Raw genomic sequence first — 17,754 nt, 5'->3', positions numbered from 1 at the left:
CTAGACACCAGAGAATCCATACTGGAGAGAAACCTTATAAATGTAACGTGTGTGGCAAGGTCTGTAGTCAACATTCAAATCTTACAATTCATCAGAGAACTCATACAGGAGAGAAACCTTATAAATGTAATGAGTGTGGCAAAGCCTTTATGGAGCGTTCAAGCCTTACTCAACATACGAGAATCCATAGTGGAGAGAAGCCTTACTCGTGTAAAGAATGTGGCAAAGCCTTTAACCAGTCCTCTAACCTTGTCATACATCAAATAATTCATACTGGAGAGAAGCCATACAAATGCAATGTGTGTGGCAAAGCCTTTAATGTGTGTTCAAGCCTTACCCGTCATCAGACAATCCATACTGGGGAGAAGCCTTACAAATGTAGTGAGTGTGACAAGGCCTTTACCCAATTTGCAAACCTTACTAGACATCAAAGAATGCACACTGAAAAGAAACATTGTAAACCCAATATGTGTGGCAAGGGTTTTATCCAAAGATCAAGCATTGGGGGTAATCAGAAAATTGCAGTGGAGAGAAACCTCACAGAGGTGTGTGGCAAAACCTTTAATATATGTTCAAACCTTCCTTAACATCAAAGAATCCATACAGTTTGAACAGAAACAATAAAAGTCACGTATTTGGCAAAGCCTCTAACCAAGTCTCACATTTTAGCTAGGCATCGGAATGTACATCTTTGAAAGAAACCACATAAATGTGATGGGTATGGCAGAGCGTTTTTCTGAAGATCAAGCCTTATGTAATATTAGAGTTCCTACTGGAGGGAAACCTTATAAATGAAATGAATATGTGAAGATTTTATGAAATGTTTACACCTTTCAGCTTGTGAGAGAATTCATATTGGAGAGAAAACATCAAAAGGTTATTGACGTGGCGAGATCGTTAGACAATGGTCTGACCTAAGGATTCACCAAAGAATTCATATTGTAGAGAAACCGTAAAAATGTAATGAATGTGATAAATTGTTTAACAATTTCTCACAACAGGCTACGCATCAGATAATTCATACCAGAGGAAACTAAGTCTACGAGTTCTTCTCAAGGATTATTCAAGTTAAATTCTACATGGTAATTAAAAATCAAAATCATACAACCTATCCTGGCAAAGTTACAAGGATACCTGTGGAAAGGTCCTGTTACTTACATTTTATTAAATATTTAATTATTTGAAGTGTCTTAAAAAGGCTACATTACTCTTGATGATTTTCAACCTGAGGTTTGAAACCTGTTCCTATTGTGCCTTCATTACAGTCTGTTTATATATCACCAGGAAAGTCTCCAGGAAGGGTTTAGTGAGAAGAAAGGGCACACTTCATTAGCTGAGGTTCACTTATGTCCAGTTTCCTGAAAGAACAAGAAGCCTGACTTTGTGATACAGTATGGTATAAAAACTTGAGAGTATGATGAATGATATGTAATAGATGTAAAATTCTGCTCTAACTCGTCATGCTGAATGCATTAAGGGCCCTTTTCTCCAGGTTTGTTGGTATGGGGTTTTTATGGTGGTTGGGGTTGGGGTTGGGGTTGGGGGTGCGAGGAGAGGGTACCTGAATATGGTTTAAAAGTTTCCACCACCGCCAAAGAAGGGAGCACGCAGGCTTTCTAACCAGCTTGCCCACCTGTGAGTTAGAATGGAAAGAGGGATGGGAGACTCATAAAAGCTGTTAGTAATCAAATAATAAAAAATGAAGTCAGACTTTAATTGAACACTGAATTTTTACTCTTACTCTTGAAGTTTTTCACTCCTTGGTTGGGGAAGATCAGTTTTCCTCATGCTAATAACTATACACATCCTTTTCTGCTGCACATATAGGATCCTTTATACAATACGATTCTTGAAAGTGTTTGTGCAATACTGTTAAACTGTGATATTTGTACAGTAGTTTCATGAAAATGTATAGAGGCGTTTATCAGACAGTAAATATGATTTAATAGTTTTACTAGGAAAGTAACTTTTCCAAGGCTATAAAAATCTCAATTTGAGATTATGGTAGTATGCCTTAAGGTTCGTTGTTCCTTTTCAACTGTGTTAAAATTCATTTTTGTTTTCTTATAGAATTTTTCCTTACCCCTTTTTTCCATGCACCTTTTAAGCAAATTTATATATTTAATTTACATTTCATCCCCATAGTTAGTAAAAAAAAAAAAAAAAAATTGGAGAATACGTAAACAAAAGAGTTGTTTTGAAACTTTTACAACATAAAAATGCTTATAGGACAATGATAGGTACAAAGTAGATGCTCTATGAATGTGAAGAAAAAGGTTCCTTTATGTCTTTACTTAAAGAACTGGAATTGTACAAGATGATGAACTGAAATGTTGAGATGGGGAGGCAGGAGACCTCTTGCTACCCCAAAGGTCACACAGGAGTTTTGGTTAAAAAATGTGCTCATTTTATCTAAAAGTCCTCTCTCAAATTCTTTCCCTTCTTAGCGTTATCATTGCTGTCGTGATATCATCTTCATTGCTGCGGTGGCTACTGGACCTCAAGTCTCCGAAGTCTTGTAGGCCAGAGCTAGTAGATTGGAATGTTTCCCTGAATTCAATGTAAATATGTTAGAATTTTGTTTTATTTATATATAATTCACATGCCATAATATTTACCCCCTGAAAAGTGTTCAGTTAAGTGAGCTTTTATGCTCACAATTTTGTAAAACCATCACCACTAACTCCAGAATGTTCTCATCACCCCAAAAAGAAACCCCATACACTTCAGCACTCCCCACTCCCACACCTGGCAAACCACTAATGTAATTTCTGTATGTATGTCACTATCATGGACATTTCATATAATGAAATAATACTCTATGTGGCCTCCTGTGTTTACCATCTTTGAGTGAAAATGATTTCAAGGCTCATCCATGTTGTAAAATGTATCAATACTTGATTCCTTTTTATGACTAAATAATGTTTCATTGTATGAAATTCTTTGGTCCCCTTCCACTTTTTAGTTATTATAAGTAATACTTTTATGAACAGTCAATAACAAGGCTTTTTTGTTTTTGGTGGACATACATTTTCAGTTTTCTTGGGTGTATGTGTAGGGATGGAATTGTGCCGGGAGCCGCCCACCAGTCAGCTAAGCCTCTACCCCAGGACAAAGGTCCGGGAGAGAGATGAGGGAACGCACGGAGGAACCTCAGAAGATGGCGGTCGGCCGCTCCTGATCCTACTCATGCTGCTAATCTTAGCAATATTGCTCTTGCTGTTCTTTTTCTGTGCATGGGCTATCTTGGGGAAAATCTCTCCACGCAGGGGAAAGAAGCTGATGTAACCTGGCCTTCTGGGGAAGATTCAGGGGAATGACAGCCTGAAGGGAAAAAACCTTCTGACCCCCTCCTGGAAAGGCGGTAAAGGAGCTTGGACAGCCCTCAAGGAGGAAGCCTTCTAATAATCAGCCTCTAAGGAGAACGTTCCCTCCTCAGGTCCTTCTGGGAGGTAGGTATTATCCTAGGCCTGTTAGGACAGGAGGTGAATGGTGGCACCCACCCAGGAGCAAAGATATGCAAAAGGTACACTATCCTAAAACAACTCATGATCCTGATAAAGTTGCAGAAAAATATCATAATATATTGACACAGAGGAACTGGGATTATCATGAGGATTGGGAACCCTATAAAATAGTTAATGGTAAAAGAGAAACCCCAAGCACTGTGCCTGTGTGGCTTTCGATCAGACGGAGCTGGGGGCCTGTGTGTACTTGGTCCCCTTATACTTTGCAATACTTCTGTTTTCATTATTACAGGAATAAAGATAGAGGCTTAGGGCCATTCGACCCATGGGGAACTGAGTCTAGACATTACACCCCGTCTTGCAAGCAGTCTTAGACATCTAGACGCCTAGTAGACATATAGAAAAGGTCAATATCTATAATTAACAAAGGTCGCTTGCTTCTCATAGACATACTGTGCTAATATTATAACAAGATATGCTTATAGACCCATTTTGTTTGCCAAAATTATGTACTGGGATAATTCCATGAAATCATAAACACGTGACCTGGACCCTATATAAGTGCTTGAATGCTTTGAATAAATCAGACTTGGAAACCTCACTTCCAGTCTCACTGCCTCTCATTCGCCGACACCGTCCATCCCTCAGGAAACCTGGACTCTGCTGGAGCTGGACTCCGGCAGAATTGTGTCATGAAGATAAGGTGACTCAATTTTATCTTTTCTGAGGAACTGCCAAACTTGTAAAGCAGCTGCACCATTCTATATTCCCACGAGCAATGCACAAGGCTTTTGATTTTTCCACTTCCTCATCAACAGTTATTTTCCATCTTTTTGATTATAGCTATCCCAACAGATGTGAAGCGGTTTTGATTTGCATTCTCTAATGACTCATGATGTTGAGCCTCTTTTCATATGTTGGTGGCCATTGGTATATCTTGTTTGGAGAAATACCTATTCATTTGCAATGCATGTTTTTAAATTGTGTTGTCTTATTTGTTTGAATAATTCTTTATATATGCTAGATAAAATGCCTTTATCAGGTAAATGATTTGCGAACATTTTCTCCCGTTTTGTGGATTATCTTTTCACTTTCTTGATAGTGTCCTTTGACACAAGTTTTAAATTTTGATGAAACTATTTGGGGGAGGAGTTGCTTCTGCTTTTGTTGTTATATCTAAGAAACTATTGCTTAATCCAATGTCAGGAAGTTTTATACCTACATTTTCTTCTAAGCATTTTATAGTTATAGTTCTTGCATTGAGTTTTTTGATAGGTTCTGTAATTAACTTTTGTATATAGTATGAGGTTGGGGTCCAGCTTCATTCTTTTCCATGTAGATAGCCAGTTGTCCCATCTGTTCAATGTTTTTAAGCATCAGAGTTCCTTTACTAAAAGATTGTAAAATATTATCAAAATCTCTCTTTTATTGAGATGAGATGAAAGGACCAGTATACCATGGAAACAATACAGTCATGTTGATTGAGATTTTTAGACTTTGAAACATAGTATTATTCTGAGGGATTGTAACAATCTATTTGGTCAGGAAAACCTACACATATTATTTGAGAGTAAAAATTATATAAGGCAAGAATTTGGAAGCAGTCTGATCAGTGAAATGTATGAAAGACTGGTACATCATAAAGGTAGTCACTGGCACCTACATTCTAAAGTCCCAGGGTGGGTAGAGAAGCTAAAGGTCGTGGATGTGTGAGAAGTTACTGCTTCTGGCTACCTTATATGTGGTAGAGTTAGTGAGGAGGTTTGCAAATTCTTTATGTGGGCACTGTGTTCTCCTGAGATTACTATTTTTTTAAATTCTTTTTTAAAGTTTTTTTTTTTTCCTGAAAGCCCCCCAGTGCATAGTTGTATATTCTAGTTGTGAGTGTCTCTGGTTGTGCCATGTGGGATGCCACCTCAGCATTGCCTGATGAGTGCTGCTGTGTCCACACCCAGAATCTGAACCTGCTAAACCCTGGGCCGCCGATGTGGAGCATGTGAACTTAACCGCTCGGCCACAGAGCAGGCCCCTGAGATTAACATTTTCTGCTTCACTTCTGCCTTCCAAATTCCACACAGTTTTTTCTCATTTTCTCGCAAACTTCAATGAGAATAATACAACATTTAAAAGCAAAAGTATTAGCCACAGCAAACTAGGGCAAGGGAGAATGGGATAAACAATAGAAAGACCAAAAGCATGGAGAGAGGCTGAGAAAAAAGATGTGTGTAGAATAAAGGCTTTTCAAATAGCCTACATATACTGGGGAATAAAATATCTGAGGAAACTGTAAGCTATCTTTTCTGGCTCTGCAAAAATAGAAAGTGAAGGTGACGGCACAGTGGTAAATAGCATGGCTAAGTGTTGAAGGGCGTCACAACTCTGAGTTGCTCTGGAAACACAGTAATTTATTTTTTCCTCTTTTATTTTTTTTTGGGGGGGGGGGTTCGGGCATTTAATGAAAGCTCTGTCAAGTCACAGTATGACTACTAAGCTGATAGAAGAAAGACTACATTGACCACACATGGTAAGGAAGACAGTCTTTATAAAATTGGTTTGGAAGAGCCAGTGAACAAATTACAACCTACAACAAGCAACAAAAACAAATCCTGAAGGAGGAGAATCTGATTCCAAGAGTTCCAAATTATAATATTTACAATGGCAGTTTTCAACAAAAAGTTAGGAGAAATGCAAAAAAACACACAAAAGCATGGCTCAGTTACAAAAAAAATTGAGAAAGTTTGAGAATGCTCAGACATTAGACTTCAAGCTGAAATGAAAGAATGCTAATTAGTAACATGAAAATAGATAACACACTGGTAGAATTAATTATATAGTCAAATTCAGAATAATACTGTAATATAGTGGTGTGTTAATCACTTAGCTCAAGTAAAAACGACAAAAGTAATAAAAATAACTACAACTACAATATTTGTTAATGGATATACAATGTAGAGTTAAATTGTGGCATCAGAAACATAAATTGTGAGTGGGGAATTAAGCTGTAAAATTTTTGTCTGCAATCAAAGTGAAGTTAGTGTAAAGTAGACTTTGATTAGAGGTTTTATGTTAGCCTCACGATAACCACAAAGCAAAAATCTACAGTTTATACACAAAAAAATAAAACAGAATCAAAGCATTCCACTCTAGAAAATCATTAACTCCTAAAGGATCAAGAGAGGAAGAAAGGAGCAAGGGAACTACAAAACAGCCAGAGAAGAATTGATAATACGGCATTAGTAAGTCCTTACCTACTGGTTATTAGTCTGAATATAAATAAATTGAATTCTCCAATCAAAAGACATAGGATGGCTGAATGAATAAAAAAAAAAAAAAGACCCAACTATATGCTGCTTATAAGAGACTTCAGCTTTAAGGACACATGTAGGCGCAAAGTGAAGAGATGGGGAGAGATAGCCCATGCATGTGGAAACCAGGACAGAGAATGGGTAGCTATAATTACATCAGACAGAAAAAGACTTTGAATCAAAAGCTAACAAAAGACAAGGTCATTATACAGTCGTGTGTTGCTTAGTGACAGGGATACATTCCGAGAAATGCATAATTAGGCAATTTTGTCATGCAGACATCATGGAGCGTACTTACACAAACCTAGATGGGAGAGCCCACTACACACCGAGGCTATATAGTATAGCCTATTGCTCCTAGGCTACAAACCCGCACAGCACGTTCCTTTGTGAAATACTGTAGGCAACTGTAACACAATGGTAAGTGTTTGTGTATCTAAACACAGAAAACATACAGTAAAAGTAAGGTGTAAGAGATAAAAAATGGTACACCTGAAGAGGGCATTCACCATGAAAGGAATTTGCAAGATTGGAAGTTGCTCTGGGTGAGTCAGGGAGTAATGAGTGAATGTGAAGGCCTAAGACATTACTGTGCACTGCTGTAGATTTTATAAACACTGTACACATCTTGGGGCCAGCCTGTTGGTGCACTGGTTAAGTTTGCATGTTCCTCTTTGGCAGCCTGGGGCTCGCCAGTTTGGATCCTGGGTGCAGACCTATGCGCCACTTGTCATGCTGTGGCAGGCATCCAAGATATAAAATAGAGGAAGATAGGTATGGATGTTAGCTCAGGGCCAGTCTTCCTCAGCAAAAAGAGGAGGATTGGCAGCAGATGTTAGCTCAGGGCTATCTTCCTCAAAATATATATATATTTTCTTCAATAATTAACCTTTGCTCACTGTAACATTTTTACTGTACAAACTTTTTATTTTTTTTAACTTTTGACTCTGATAATAACACAGCTTAAAACACAAACACATTGAAGAGCTGTACAAAAATATTTTTATACCCTGATTCTATAAGATTTTTTTTTCTATTTTTAATTTTTTATTGGTTCTACTTTTTAAACTTTTTTGTTAAAAACTAAGACACAAACACACAGCCTAGACCTATACAGGGTCAGAATCGCTATCACTGTCTTCCACCTCCACATCTTGACCCACCCAAAGATCTTCAGAGGCAATAACATGCATGAAGCTGTCATCTCCTGTGATAGCAATGCCTTCTGGAACACCTCCTGAAGGACTTGTCTGAGGCTCTTCATGAGGAGGTATCACTCTTTCCAGAAATATATTCATGATGGTTTGCTTGATTTGTTTATTTTTTTTCCATCATAGGTTTGCTTGTAAGAAGAGAATCCACCAAGAACATTCCTCTATATCAATGAAAACCTTTTGGTGTTGGGGTTCATATTTTCAAACTTTTTAAGGAGCTCATTGAAGTCTGGAAAAGCTCCTGCTTAACACTTCACTGTGAATTTTCTTGGGGGTTCTTTTTCCTCTCCCGCAGTTTCCTTTTCTCCTGCCTCTCCTTCAGCTGTGTTCTTGTTCCAGGTGCAACTCCTCCTCTTTAGTCAACTCCTCAGGAACTACCTCTAGGAGCTCCTCCATGTCATCCTCATCTCTAACCAAGTTAAAGTTGTTTGCCTCTCAATGACAGCCTTGTTGATTTTTGCACCCTCCTCATCCTGGGCAAATCTTTTGAAGTCATGGACAAAGTTTCTTGTGTATCTTCTCGCAGATACCATTCATACACTCCTTGGTGACATCATACCAAGCCCAAGCAAGGTTCTTGATACAGTCAAATTGTAATCCTTCCAGAATTGAGTCAGTGTCTGCCTCAGTTGCAGCAATAGCCTGGACAAAGGTCCTCCTCAGGTAGTAGGCCTTAAAAGCTGCTATAACTTCTTGATCCATTGGTTAGATCAAAGAGGTGGTGTTTGGAGGGAGAAATACTGCTTTGCATATGGGAACGAAGATCACCAAAAAAAGATGTCCGGGAGCATTATCAACCAAAAGCAAGATCTTGAAAGGTACCTTATACTCCCAACAATACTTCTCCATTTTGCAGGCATAGCAATTCAGGAGGGCATCTTGGGAGAGGAGCTGGGTCATCCATGACTTCTTATTGCTTCTGTACTGCACTGGCAGTGCATGCTTATTGATAAGCTTGAAGGCCTGGGGTTCTCAACCACAAAAGGTTTTGATTTGTTGCATGCAACATTGCCCTCAAGCAAGACTGTTATCCTATCCTTAAAAGCTTTAAACCTGGCATTGACTTGGTCTCCTTATGGATGAAAGTCCTTTCAGGCATCTGTTTCCAGAATAGGGAGGTTTCATCCATATTGAATGTTTGCTCTGGCAGGTGATTTTCCTCTGCAGTCAGCTTATCTAGAGTTCCTAAAAATTCTCAGCTGTCTTCACATCAGCACTTGCAGATTCACCACTCACTTTCACATTATGTAATGAACAGTGATTCTTGAATTGTTTAAACCACACAGAGCTAGCAGTAAATTAACTTCATAGTCAAGCCCAGCCTTTTCTTTCAACACCACAAACTTTTTGCTTTGGCTGTGATCATCATGGTGCTGAAAGTGTTGTGTTTCTGTGTCTGGCCTTCAATTTAGGCTATTAGAAGTTTCTCCAAGTCTGCTATAGGCCCTTTTCAAACATTTACTCTTATTGTCTTCAATGAAAGCAGATCCTTTAATAGCTTTCATCACTTTGTTCTTGTTCTTCAAGATCATAGCTATGGTGGAATGGGACATGCCTGACTGGTGAACAATAACCATCATGGATTTTCCACCTTTGTAATCCTTAATCACTTTTTTTGTTTCTAGATCATTCAATGTGGTCTCTTACTGCCAATATTAGTAGCAGACTTTATATGCTTAGGGGCCATAATGAACAAAACAACACAAAACTGAATCAAGCACAAGAGAAAATGTTGCAATCAAGAGACATGGTAAACAGGAGATGTATGAGGCTACTGCCAGCATAACATTGCATACTGTTTTACAGTAACCTCTTTTTAATATAAATCGGATGAGTTCACTCTAAAATAATGATAAAAAGTATAGTATAGTAAATACATAAACCAGTAACATAGCTGTTCATTATCATTTTCAAGTATTAAATACTATACATAATTGCGTGTGGTATATTTTTATACAACTGGCAGCACAGTAGGTTTGTTTACACCAGCATAACCAAAAACATGTGGGAAATGCATTGTGCAATGACATTACACCAGCTACAACATCACTAGGTGATAGGCATTTTTCAGCTTCGTTATAATCTCATGGGGCCACCATCATATATGTGGTCCATTGTTGACTGAAACATCACTATGCGGTGCATGGCTGTATTTTTGTGCCACAAGTTTCAATATGTCTATATCCATTATGTCAAACTAACTCTTTTGCTTTTGAAATTATTGAAAGCTTAATACTCTACATCACTTTCATAATATAAATACAGAGATAGCTATGTTAAAAAGTTTCCTATACCTGAGAAATAACTATTTTGCTCCCTTGGAAATCCACAAACTCCACACAAACAAAAAGGATTCATGACTTTCCCCCTCTAAATGACTATTCCTCTGCTGCTCCAAGTTTAGTGAAAGCTCCACTTATGTAACTGACATGAGAGTTCTCCCCCAAATCTCTTTCTTTACAACACGGCCATTGGCTTCTTCACGTTATTCAGAAAAACCTATTTTCTGCAGATGCCAAAACCCACGCTATTGTATCCCAGACATCATGTCTTTCTAAATTGTCAAAACTCACCTTTTTTATTTTTTACATCAGCCAAAACATCATTGTAGGGGCCGGCCAGTGGCACAGCAGTTAAGTTCGCATGTTCTGCTTCTCAGCAGCCTGGGGTTGGCTGGTTCAAATCCTGGGTGTGGATATGGCACCGCTTGGCAAAAGCCATGCTTTGGTAGGCGTCCCAGGTATAAAGTAGAGGAAGATGGGCATGGATGTTAGCTCAGGGCCAGTCTTCCTCAGCAAAAAGAGGGGGATCGGCAGTAGTTAGCTCAGGGATAATCTTCCTCAAAAAAAAAAAAAAATCGTTGTACTCTTTTTTTCCCCACTCCAGTTCAATCTGGCCATTTCCGCATGAAAATCAAAATTACATGTGCTTATCTCCCTCTCTATAATTATATGCAAATGGCCACCATCTCGATAAGAATGTGACATACAAATTTCATAACTTGGCCCCCAATACATCCACTATCTGAAACTGATTTCCATTCCAACTTCACCCCATAATACTTCATTATTCTATGAGAAAATTTTTTCTTCAGTTTCTTGAATGATCCTCTCACATGCTATTCCTTTTTCCTGGAACTCTTCCAGAAATTCCATGCTCAGTTAATTTCTGGGTAAATTTATTATGCCAAATTGAAAGTTATACCCTCAAAGACATCCTTACAATATCCAGATTATGTCAGGATCTACTGTTTTATTATTTCATAGACACTGAACTACTCCACTACAGACATTAATAAAATATAAGTATTTATATAATAATTACATAATATTTCATTTACAATTGCTGTTACTATTTATGATTTATTATTCAGAAGAAGGGTGGGCTAGTAGTTAAGGCTCAGTGCTCTCAGGGCCACGGCACTCTCTTTTTCTCAGGGGTATCCACACTAGGCATCTGTCAGTTGTCATAGTGTGGTGGCTTCACGTTGCTCTCATGCTGAAAACTATGCAACCAGTATTTCTCATACCGGCATGATCACCCATGGTGGACAGGTTTCGGTGGAACTTCAAGATGAGGAATTAGGACCTGGCCACCTACTTTCAAAACAATTGGCCATGAACACCTACAAACAGCAATAGAGCCTTGTCTGATAAAGTGCTGAAAGGTGAGAGTACGGCACCAAAAAAAAATTGAGCAAGGTTCCACTCTGATATATACAGGGTTGCTAGGAATCGGATTCAACTTGGCTGCACTAACAACACATTGGGCAGAGGTATAGTCTGTCCTGTTCACCATTATCTTCTAATATGACTGTTTCACAGTTGTGCTTGCAAAGCTGTGAGGATGAGTGAATAAACAACTAAACATTACACAAAAACATGAGTTTATATATTTCTGGTAAGATTAGGAGATTTTGTATTCCTTATCCAGACAAAGCAGAGCCTGTGCACACTGAAGTCATGGCTCATGAGAATGAAAGGGAAACATCCATAGATTGACATTGACAGTTGGGAAACACCCATTGATTAAGGAAGAGATGTTCAGTAATGACCAACTTGGATTATTAAAAAGAGCAATACAGACTTTGAAGATGATGGTGAGAGTGTAAAATGACACAAAGGTGATCACCAGGGAAAGAATGCTTTGGGTGGCTCTGGACTAGGCAGGATTTGGAAGAGACATTGGTTCTATGAATGTGTCAAACCCTCTGCATGTGTCTGTACAGGATGAAAGCATGGGAGCCACTTGCCAAGAGCCTCAGAGATTGATAGCCATGCTGCATGTAGTGATTATGTGATTTTGTTATGAAGTGCCCCAGAACGGTATTCGAAATCCGTTTTCATTGTGATGTTTCTGTTGTTCCGTTTGCCGGTCATGTACATAGGAAAAACTATATTTACCAGCAGGTGCAGGATCCAGCACAAGAAAATAAAAGATCCAATGTGCTTGGAAGATTTCTGTTTAAGTTCTGCCCCTCTGGAGTTTCTAGGACTGATGGTGATGGCCTTGAAGATACTCAAGAGGTAGGTGTTGCTGATGGATGCACCCATTCCCACTCTGTGAAGATAGAAAACAAGTTTGTATCCCATATCATTGAGGAAATCTTTCAAACCAAAAGCTGCCATTGTCCACGGGACTCCTTTAGAGAGGAGGACTAAAGAGTTGGCTACAACCAAGTGTTTGAGATTCAAATCAGTGGAGCTTAACCTGTGTCCAGCGGAGTAAAGGAAGAGATAATGGTAAAGAAGAGAGAAATTTCCAAGGATTCCAAGTACAGTCTGTGATAAGATCAATCCTATTGCCACATCCATGAAGGCCACTCTGCCGGCTTGCAGTGCCTGATACCTTCTTCAGAGCCAGAGCATCCTGCATGGGAATATGATGCACCGGCTTCATTTACCATGTCAACTGAAATCCAACATTCCCCATTTACCATTAGTTTCCCTGTAGAAATATTTATAGTTTTCCTTTTATTAACACGCGTTTCATAATTGAATTTGTAACCTTTAAGAGCATTTATTATGTATGGACAACTTCCATGAAGGCTATACATGAGGTTAACTTTTTCCTCATAAATCTATGAGGCAGACACTGCGATTAGTTTCATTGTAAAGATGAGGAGAACGTAAAAACAGAGAGGTTAAGTGTTTGTTTAAATTCACAGTTTGTTTAGGGGCAAAATAGGGAATTAATCTGGCTGTACTGATTGTAAAGACAGAGCATTTAACCATCATGCTATACTAACAAGATAAGCCGATGAATACTACTTACCTAGTTCAAGAGCATTGAATGGTTGCCACACTTCTACACACTTGTTTTTTCTAAATTTTTAGTAATGAATGCTGATTGCTTTTGTAATTAATCATAAAATATAAAACACGAATTCAAATTAAATCTTTGGTTTTGCTACAATGAACTCCACATTTGATCCAGGTCAATTATCAAATGTCTCTCAATATCTAACTCAGTTATTAGAACCATAACGGTGGACAGCCCCTAGTACACACACCCACCCCAATAAACACACCATGATGCAATCACACACATGCATACACATCAAACAATGAAATAAACAGTCACATACACACAGCCCTAGTTAGTACATCCTCACATATGCATTCTACCACACTCATCCACAGAGTAACTATATAGAAATAGACACTCTGTATGACTCGTACTCAGGCAAACTCAAACTCATTTTCATTCAAAAAACCCAAACTTATGTAGTCAGCATATGCATATGTTTCTTGATATTGTGTTCATAAATGAATGAAATAGAGGCATTTGCAGACCTCGTTTATTGATCTACCTTTTATTCTCCTTCCTGTACCATCTCATGCGGATGATATTACAATGTCCATAATGTAAAAAGTGATATGAGCATCATCACTTTAGGTTAAGACACTTAGAAAAATAGAGTGTTGGGTAGTGACAGTGCACAAGTGTGTGATAGAGCAGGACAAGAATGAGAGCACGAGAAAAAAGTGGCATAAGGAGAATATGGGGGTGCAGAGATCCTGGAGAGGTGGGAATATGAAATGAGGGTGTCAACTTCAAAGCAAATTTGCCTGTGATTTTACCCTCAAATTGAGTTTATTTGAGAATAGCCAATAGAATTGCAATTTAGCATATGTACTATGGTGAACCACAGGCAAACCCATAACACAAAGGAAGGGAGCTTACTTTTATAGACGAAAAAGTGGGAGCAGGGAAGGGCTATTCTAAACCAGAGTCCATTAGGGGAGAGTGACAGTTCAGGGCAACAATGGCTTCCTATTGGCTGAGCTGTGGCATTTCTTATTGGCTGGGCTGTTGTCAGGTGGGGAGAGAAATCTTCCTTCGCTAGTAAAGTGGTTGTACTTCTCGCTGAAGATGCAAGCTATCACTTGCTGTCTGGTATAATTGATGATAGATGATAGGGCTTGAGAGCTCCTCTTATAGGCCTTTCCAACCCCAATGTTTTAAAAGTTTTTTTATTAATTTCCACAGGGCAAAAAGGACAGAGGGTTCAATGGCACAACTTTTTTAATGTCACAGAGGGATTAAGGTGTACTGGTCAGTTTAAGGGTACTAGGTCATACAGTGTGCAAGAAAGTTAAGGCTACATGAGATAGTGGATGCTGTGGATATTAGGTGTGTAGGGTGTCATGGGAACAAAAGGGATAATGGATGTGTGAGATAATGGGCAAAGGTGGATAAGGAGCAGGAATGGGTGAAAGGCTCAGGAAAGTTAATGTCTATGAGGAGTTGAAGAAAAGGAGAGATGGAGAATAATGGGTGACTACCTGGTGGTGCAAGGCATAGTGAGGGTCATAATGAGAGCTGGAGCTGGAAGGATATTGAGCACTGGGGGGCCAAATGGGAGCAAGGCTGTGAAGGAAGCTAGGGAGGATAGTGGACAAGAGTGGGCTGAAGAGCTTGGGAGAGAAGGGCAGGATTATAGGTTTGGGATAATCATGGAGCTCATGGGAAGCTGAGGAAACCCGAAGGCTGGGAATTCAGGTGAGAGTGAAGGAGGACCGAGAGGATGAAGGGTGCTGGGGCAATGGAAAGCAAGAAGGTTTGGCTGACATCCCTGGAAAGGCGATGTCAAAGATAAACACTGCCAGACATTAAAGTGGTGAAAGCAGATTTTTATTCAGTAACTGTTGACAGTAGGGGACAAAGTTGAACTCCACTGCAATTTATGTAGAAGTGATTAGGTTTTTTAAAGTCAAATGAGTTCCTGTGTGTTTCCAATTTTTGAAGTCTACCAATTTTGAATTCTTTAATAATCTTTAATAATTTTCATCTGTTTTATGTGATATTACAGGGAGATATATGTCAAAATCTTCTTTGAGGATATATCCTCTTTTTTGGTGAATATGTTCATTTCACTGTCTTGTAAACTTTACAAACAACAAAACTCCCCATAAACAAAATTCATGACTTTCACCTTATAAAAGGCTTCTGTCCAACTGTTCTGAGGTTGATGAAACGTTCCACCATCCACTCATTTATTTGCTTGTGAATGTGGGAGTCCATACTGAAATCTCTTTTGTGCCAACATGGCTGGTGGACAATATTGTATAATATAGCATAATCTACATAATCTGCCTTCTAAGATCCCCAACACTGTATTTTTTTAAATTATCAGGAAACAAATGCATGGAATGATTTGATAATAGGATTATCTGGGTGAACTGTAGAGATTTAAAACTGAGGAGGCGTGTTATAAATGCAATCAAGTTAAGAAATCTGTAAAATGTTTCCTTAGTTTTACAACTTGAAAGAGTCCTTCCTAGTGTCAAAGTCAACATTTTCAATAAAGATGGCAAGGTTTTGATTCATTCTTCATTGATGACAAAATAACATAGCTATATATTAGAAAAAACTTCATAAATGTAGTGAATTTCAAAAGGATTAATCAGCAGAAATTCATACTGGGGAAGATCTTAAAACTATAATGAATAGGGCAATCTATTTAACCAAGAGTCAAACATTACTAAACATCAGTAAATAAATACCTAAGAGAAATCTTAAAAAAAAACAAGGTGTGTGGCAATGTTCTTATCCAAAATTCCATCCTGGAGGGATCATCAGAATATTAATTTTGGAATGAAATCTTACAACTTTTCTGAGCAATGGTGTTCAAGCCTTACTGAATATTAGGTAATTCAAATGTAATGAACATCAAAAGGCTATAAGCAATGTTTAAACTTATGAAATATCACATAATGTACACTGCAGTGAAACCTTATAAATTTAATACAAATTAAAAACTTTTTATCCAAAATGCCTTTATCTCATCAAGAAATTCTAACTGGGGAGAAATCTTCCACAGGTAGGAATGTAAAAGAAACATATTTCAATATAAATATTAACTCTAGAATATTGCCTTAAAAATTATTGAAAGTATAGGGGCAGGCCTGGTGGCACAGCGATTAAGTTCCACATTCGGCCTTGGTGGACTGGGGTTCGCTGGTTTGGATCCCAGGTGCTGACATGGCACTGCTTGGCAAGCCATGCTGTGGCAGGCATCCCACATATAAAGTAGAGGAAGATGGGCACGGATGTGAGCTCAGGGCCAGTCTTCCTCAGCAAAAAGAGGAGGATTGGCGTCAGATGTTACCTCAGGGCTAATCTTCCTCAGAAAAAAATATATATATATTGAAAGTATGAATGAGACCACTGGAAATGTGATAATCTAACCTTACTTTCTTTAGGGTTCATATAAAAGGGAATAGGCATCCTTATCAAACACCCCTGGAAATATTGCAAAGTATTCTTTGGCTGAAAAAAATTCAATTGTCTTCCAATGAATATATACAATTACAGAGTTTATTACCCACACCTGACAGATAAATCAGAAATAAAAACCAACAAAAGAGCTAAAATATAAAACAAGATTTTATAAAAAATACTCTTTCTACTTACTCTTGGATAAATGTAAAATGAATTTGAAATTATATTTAGAAATTTTGACAAACGAATTATGATGTCATAGTTTATCTCAAAGTTGTTTGAGTTTATCACTCTTCTCAACTGTGGAATAAATACAAGTATAAAGAACAACACAACTTACGTCTATTTTTAAAGTTATTATTATTACTTTTTTAAAGAAATACTTGGTGACCTAAATTATCACATGCCTGATCCCTCCACCTCCCACAGCCCAGGTCTTGTCCCTGTGAAAGTCTCTGGAACTGAGCCCAGGACAGAGCCAGGATGAATGGGGAATAGAAATGGAAATAATGTTCTGATTGAACTCCCTAAGAAAGGGCACCTTTCACACAGGTAGTGTTTTGCATCGCACATTCAAATTTACATTCCCTTCACAAGACAAGTGGACTCCTTGCTTAATTAAGCTGTTTAATTAAATTCCAATTGCAGGAGACATTCTTGGATCGAACCATGCCCCCTCATCAACTCCATATCCAGCTCCAGGTTTCCAGACTGCGGAGACCCGCTCTCCTGTCTCCCAGGAGAAACTTCTCTATCCCTTCGCAAAACAGTTTTTCACTGAAACCGATTTCAACTTGTTAAAAAGTAAACATCTGAGCTTCCCACAAAGTGGCTCATCAACTCCAAGCTTTCACATTAAATAATTTGAAACATCAACTTTAGTGGGCAGGGAGCAGCCCCGCTCCACAGGACACCAACTAAATCCAAACAGTTCCAAACTCAGACAGGTGGGCCCCGCCCCCGCCGTCGCCATGTCCCAGCCTCCTCCAGCCCTCCCGGCGACCCCGCCTCCCCCGGCGACCCCGCCTCCCCCGGCGACCC

The 17,754-nt window shown here is 38.7% G+C and overlaps 1 protein-coding gene and 1 pseudogene across 1 annotated transcript in view; one reads left to right on the top strand and one right to left on the bottom strand.

The window, feature by feature from the left end:
• The window catches only part of LOC124251525 (zinc finger protein OZF-like), a 5,071-nt gene extending 1,003 nt beyond the window's left edge, over nt 1-4,068 (top strand). Inside the window, 1 exon segment of the mRNA XM_046684401.1 lies at nt 1-4,068. This exon segment is cut by the window's left edge and continues 11 nt beyond it. Within this exon segment, the coding sequence (XP_046540357.1) occupies nt 1-587 (587 nt within the window). The 3' untranslated portion in view covers nt 588-4,068.
• A 7,878-nt stretch (nt 4,069-11,946) lies between these two features.
• LOC124250295 (vomeronasal type-1 receptor 4-like) lies at nt 11,947-12,800 on the bottom strand (annotated as a pseudogene).
• Nucleotides 12,801-17,754: the final 4,954 nt, after the last annotated feature.

Source organism: Equus quagga, chromosome 13, assembly GCF_021613505.1.
Source record: "Equus quagga isolate Etosha38 chromosome 13, UCLA_HA_Equagga_1.0, whole genome shotgun sequence".
Classification (NCBI taxonomy): domain Eukaryota; kingdom Metazoa; phylum Chordata; class Mammalia; order Perissodactyla; family Equidae; genus Equus; species Equus quagga.
This window is presented reverse-complemented; position numbering and strand designations above follow the sequence as displayed.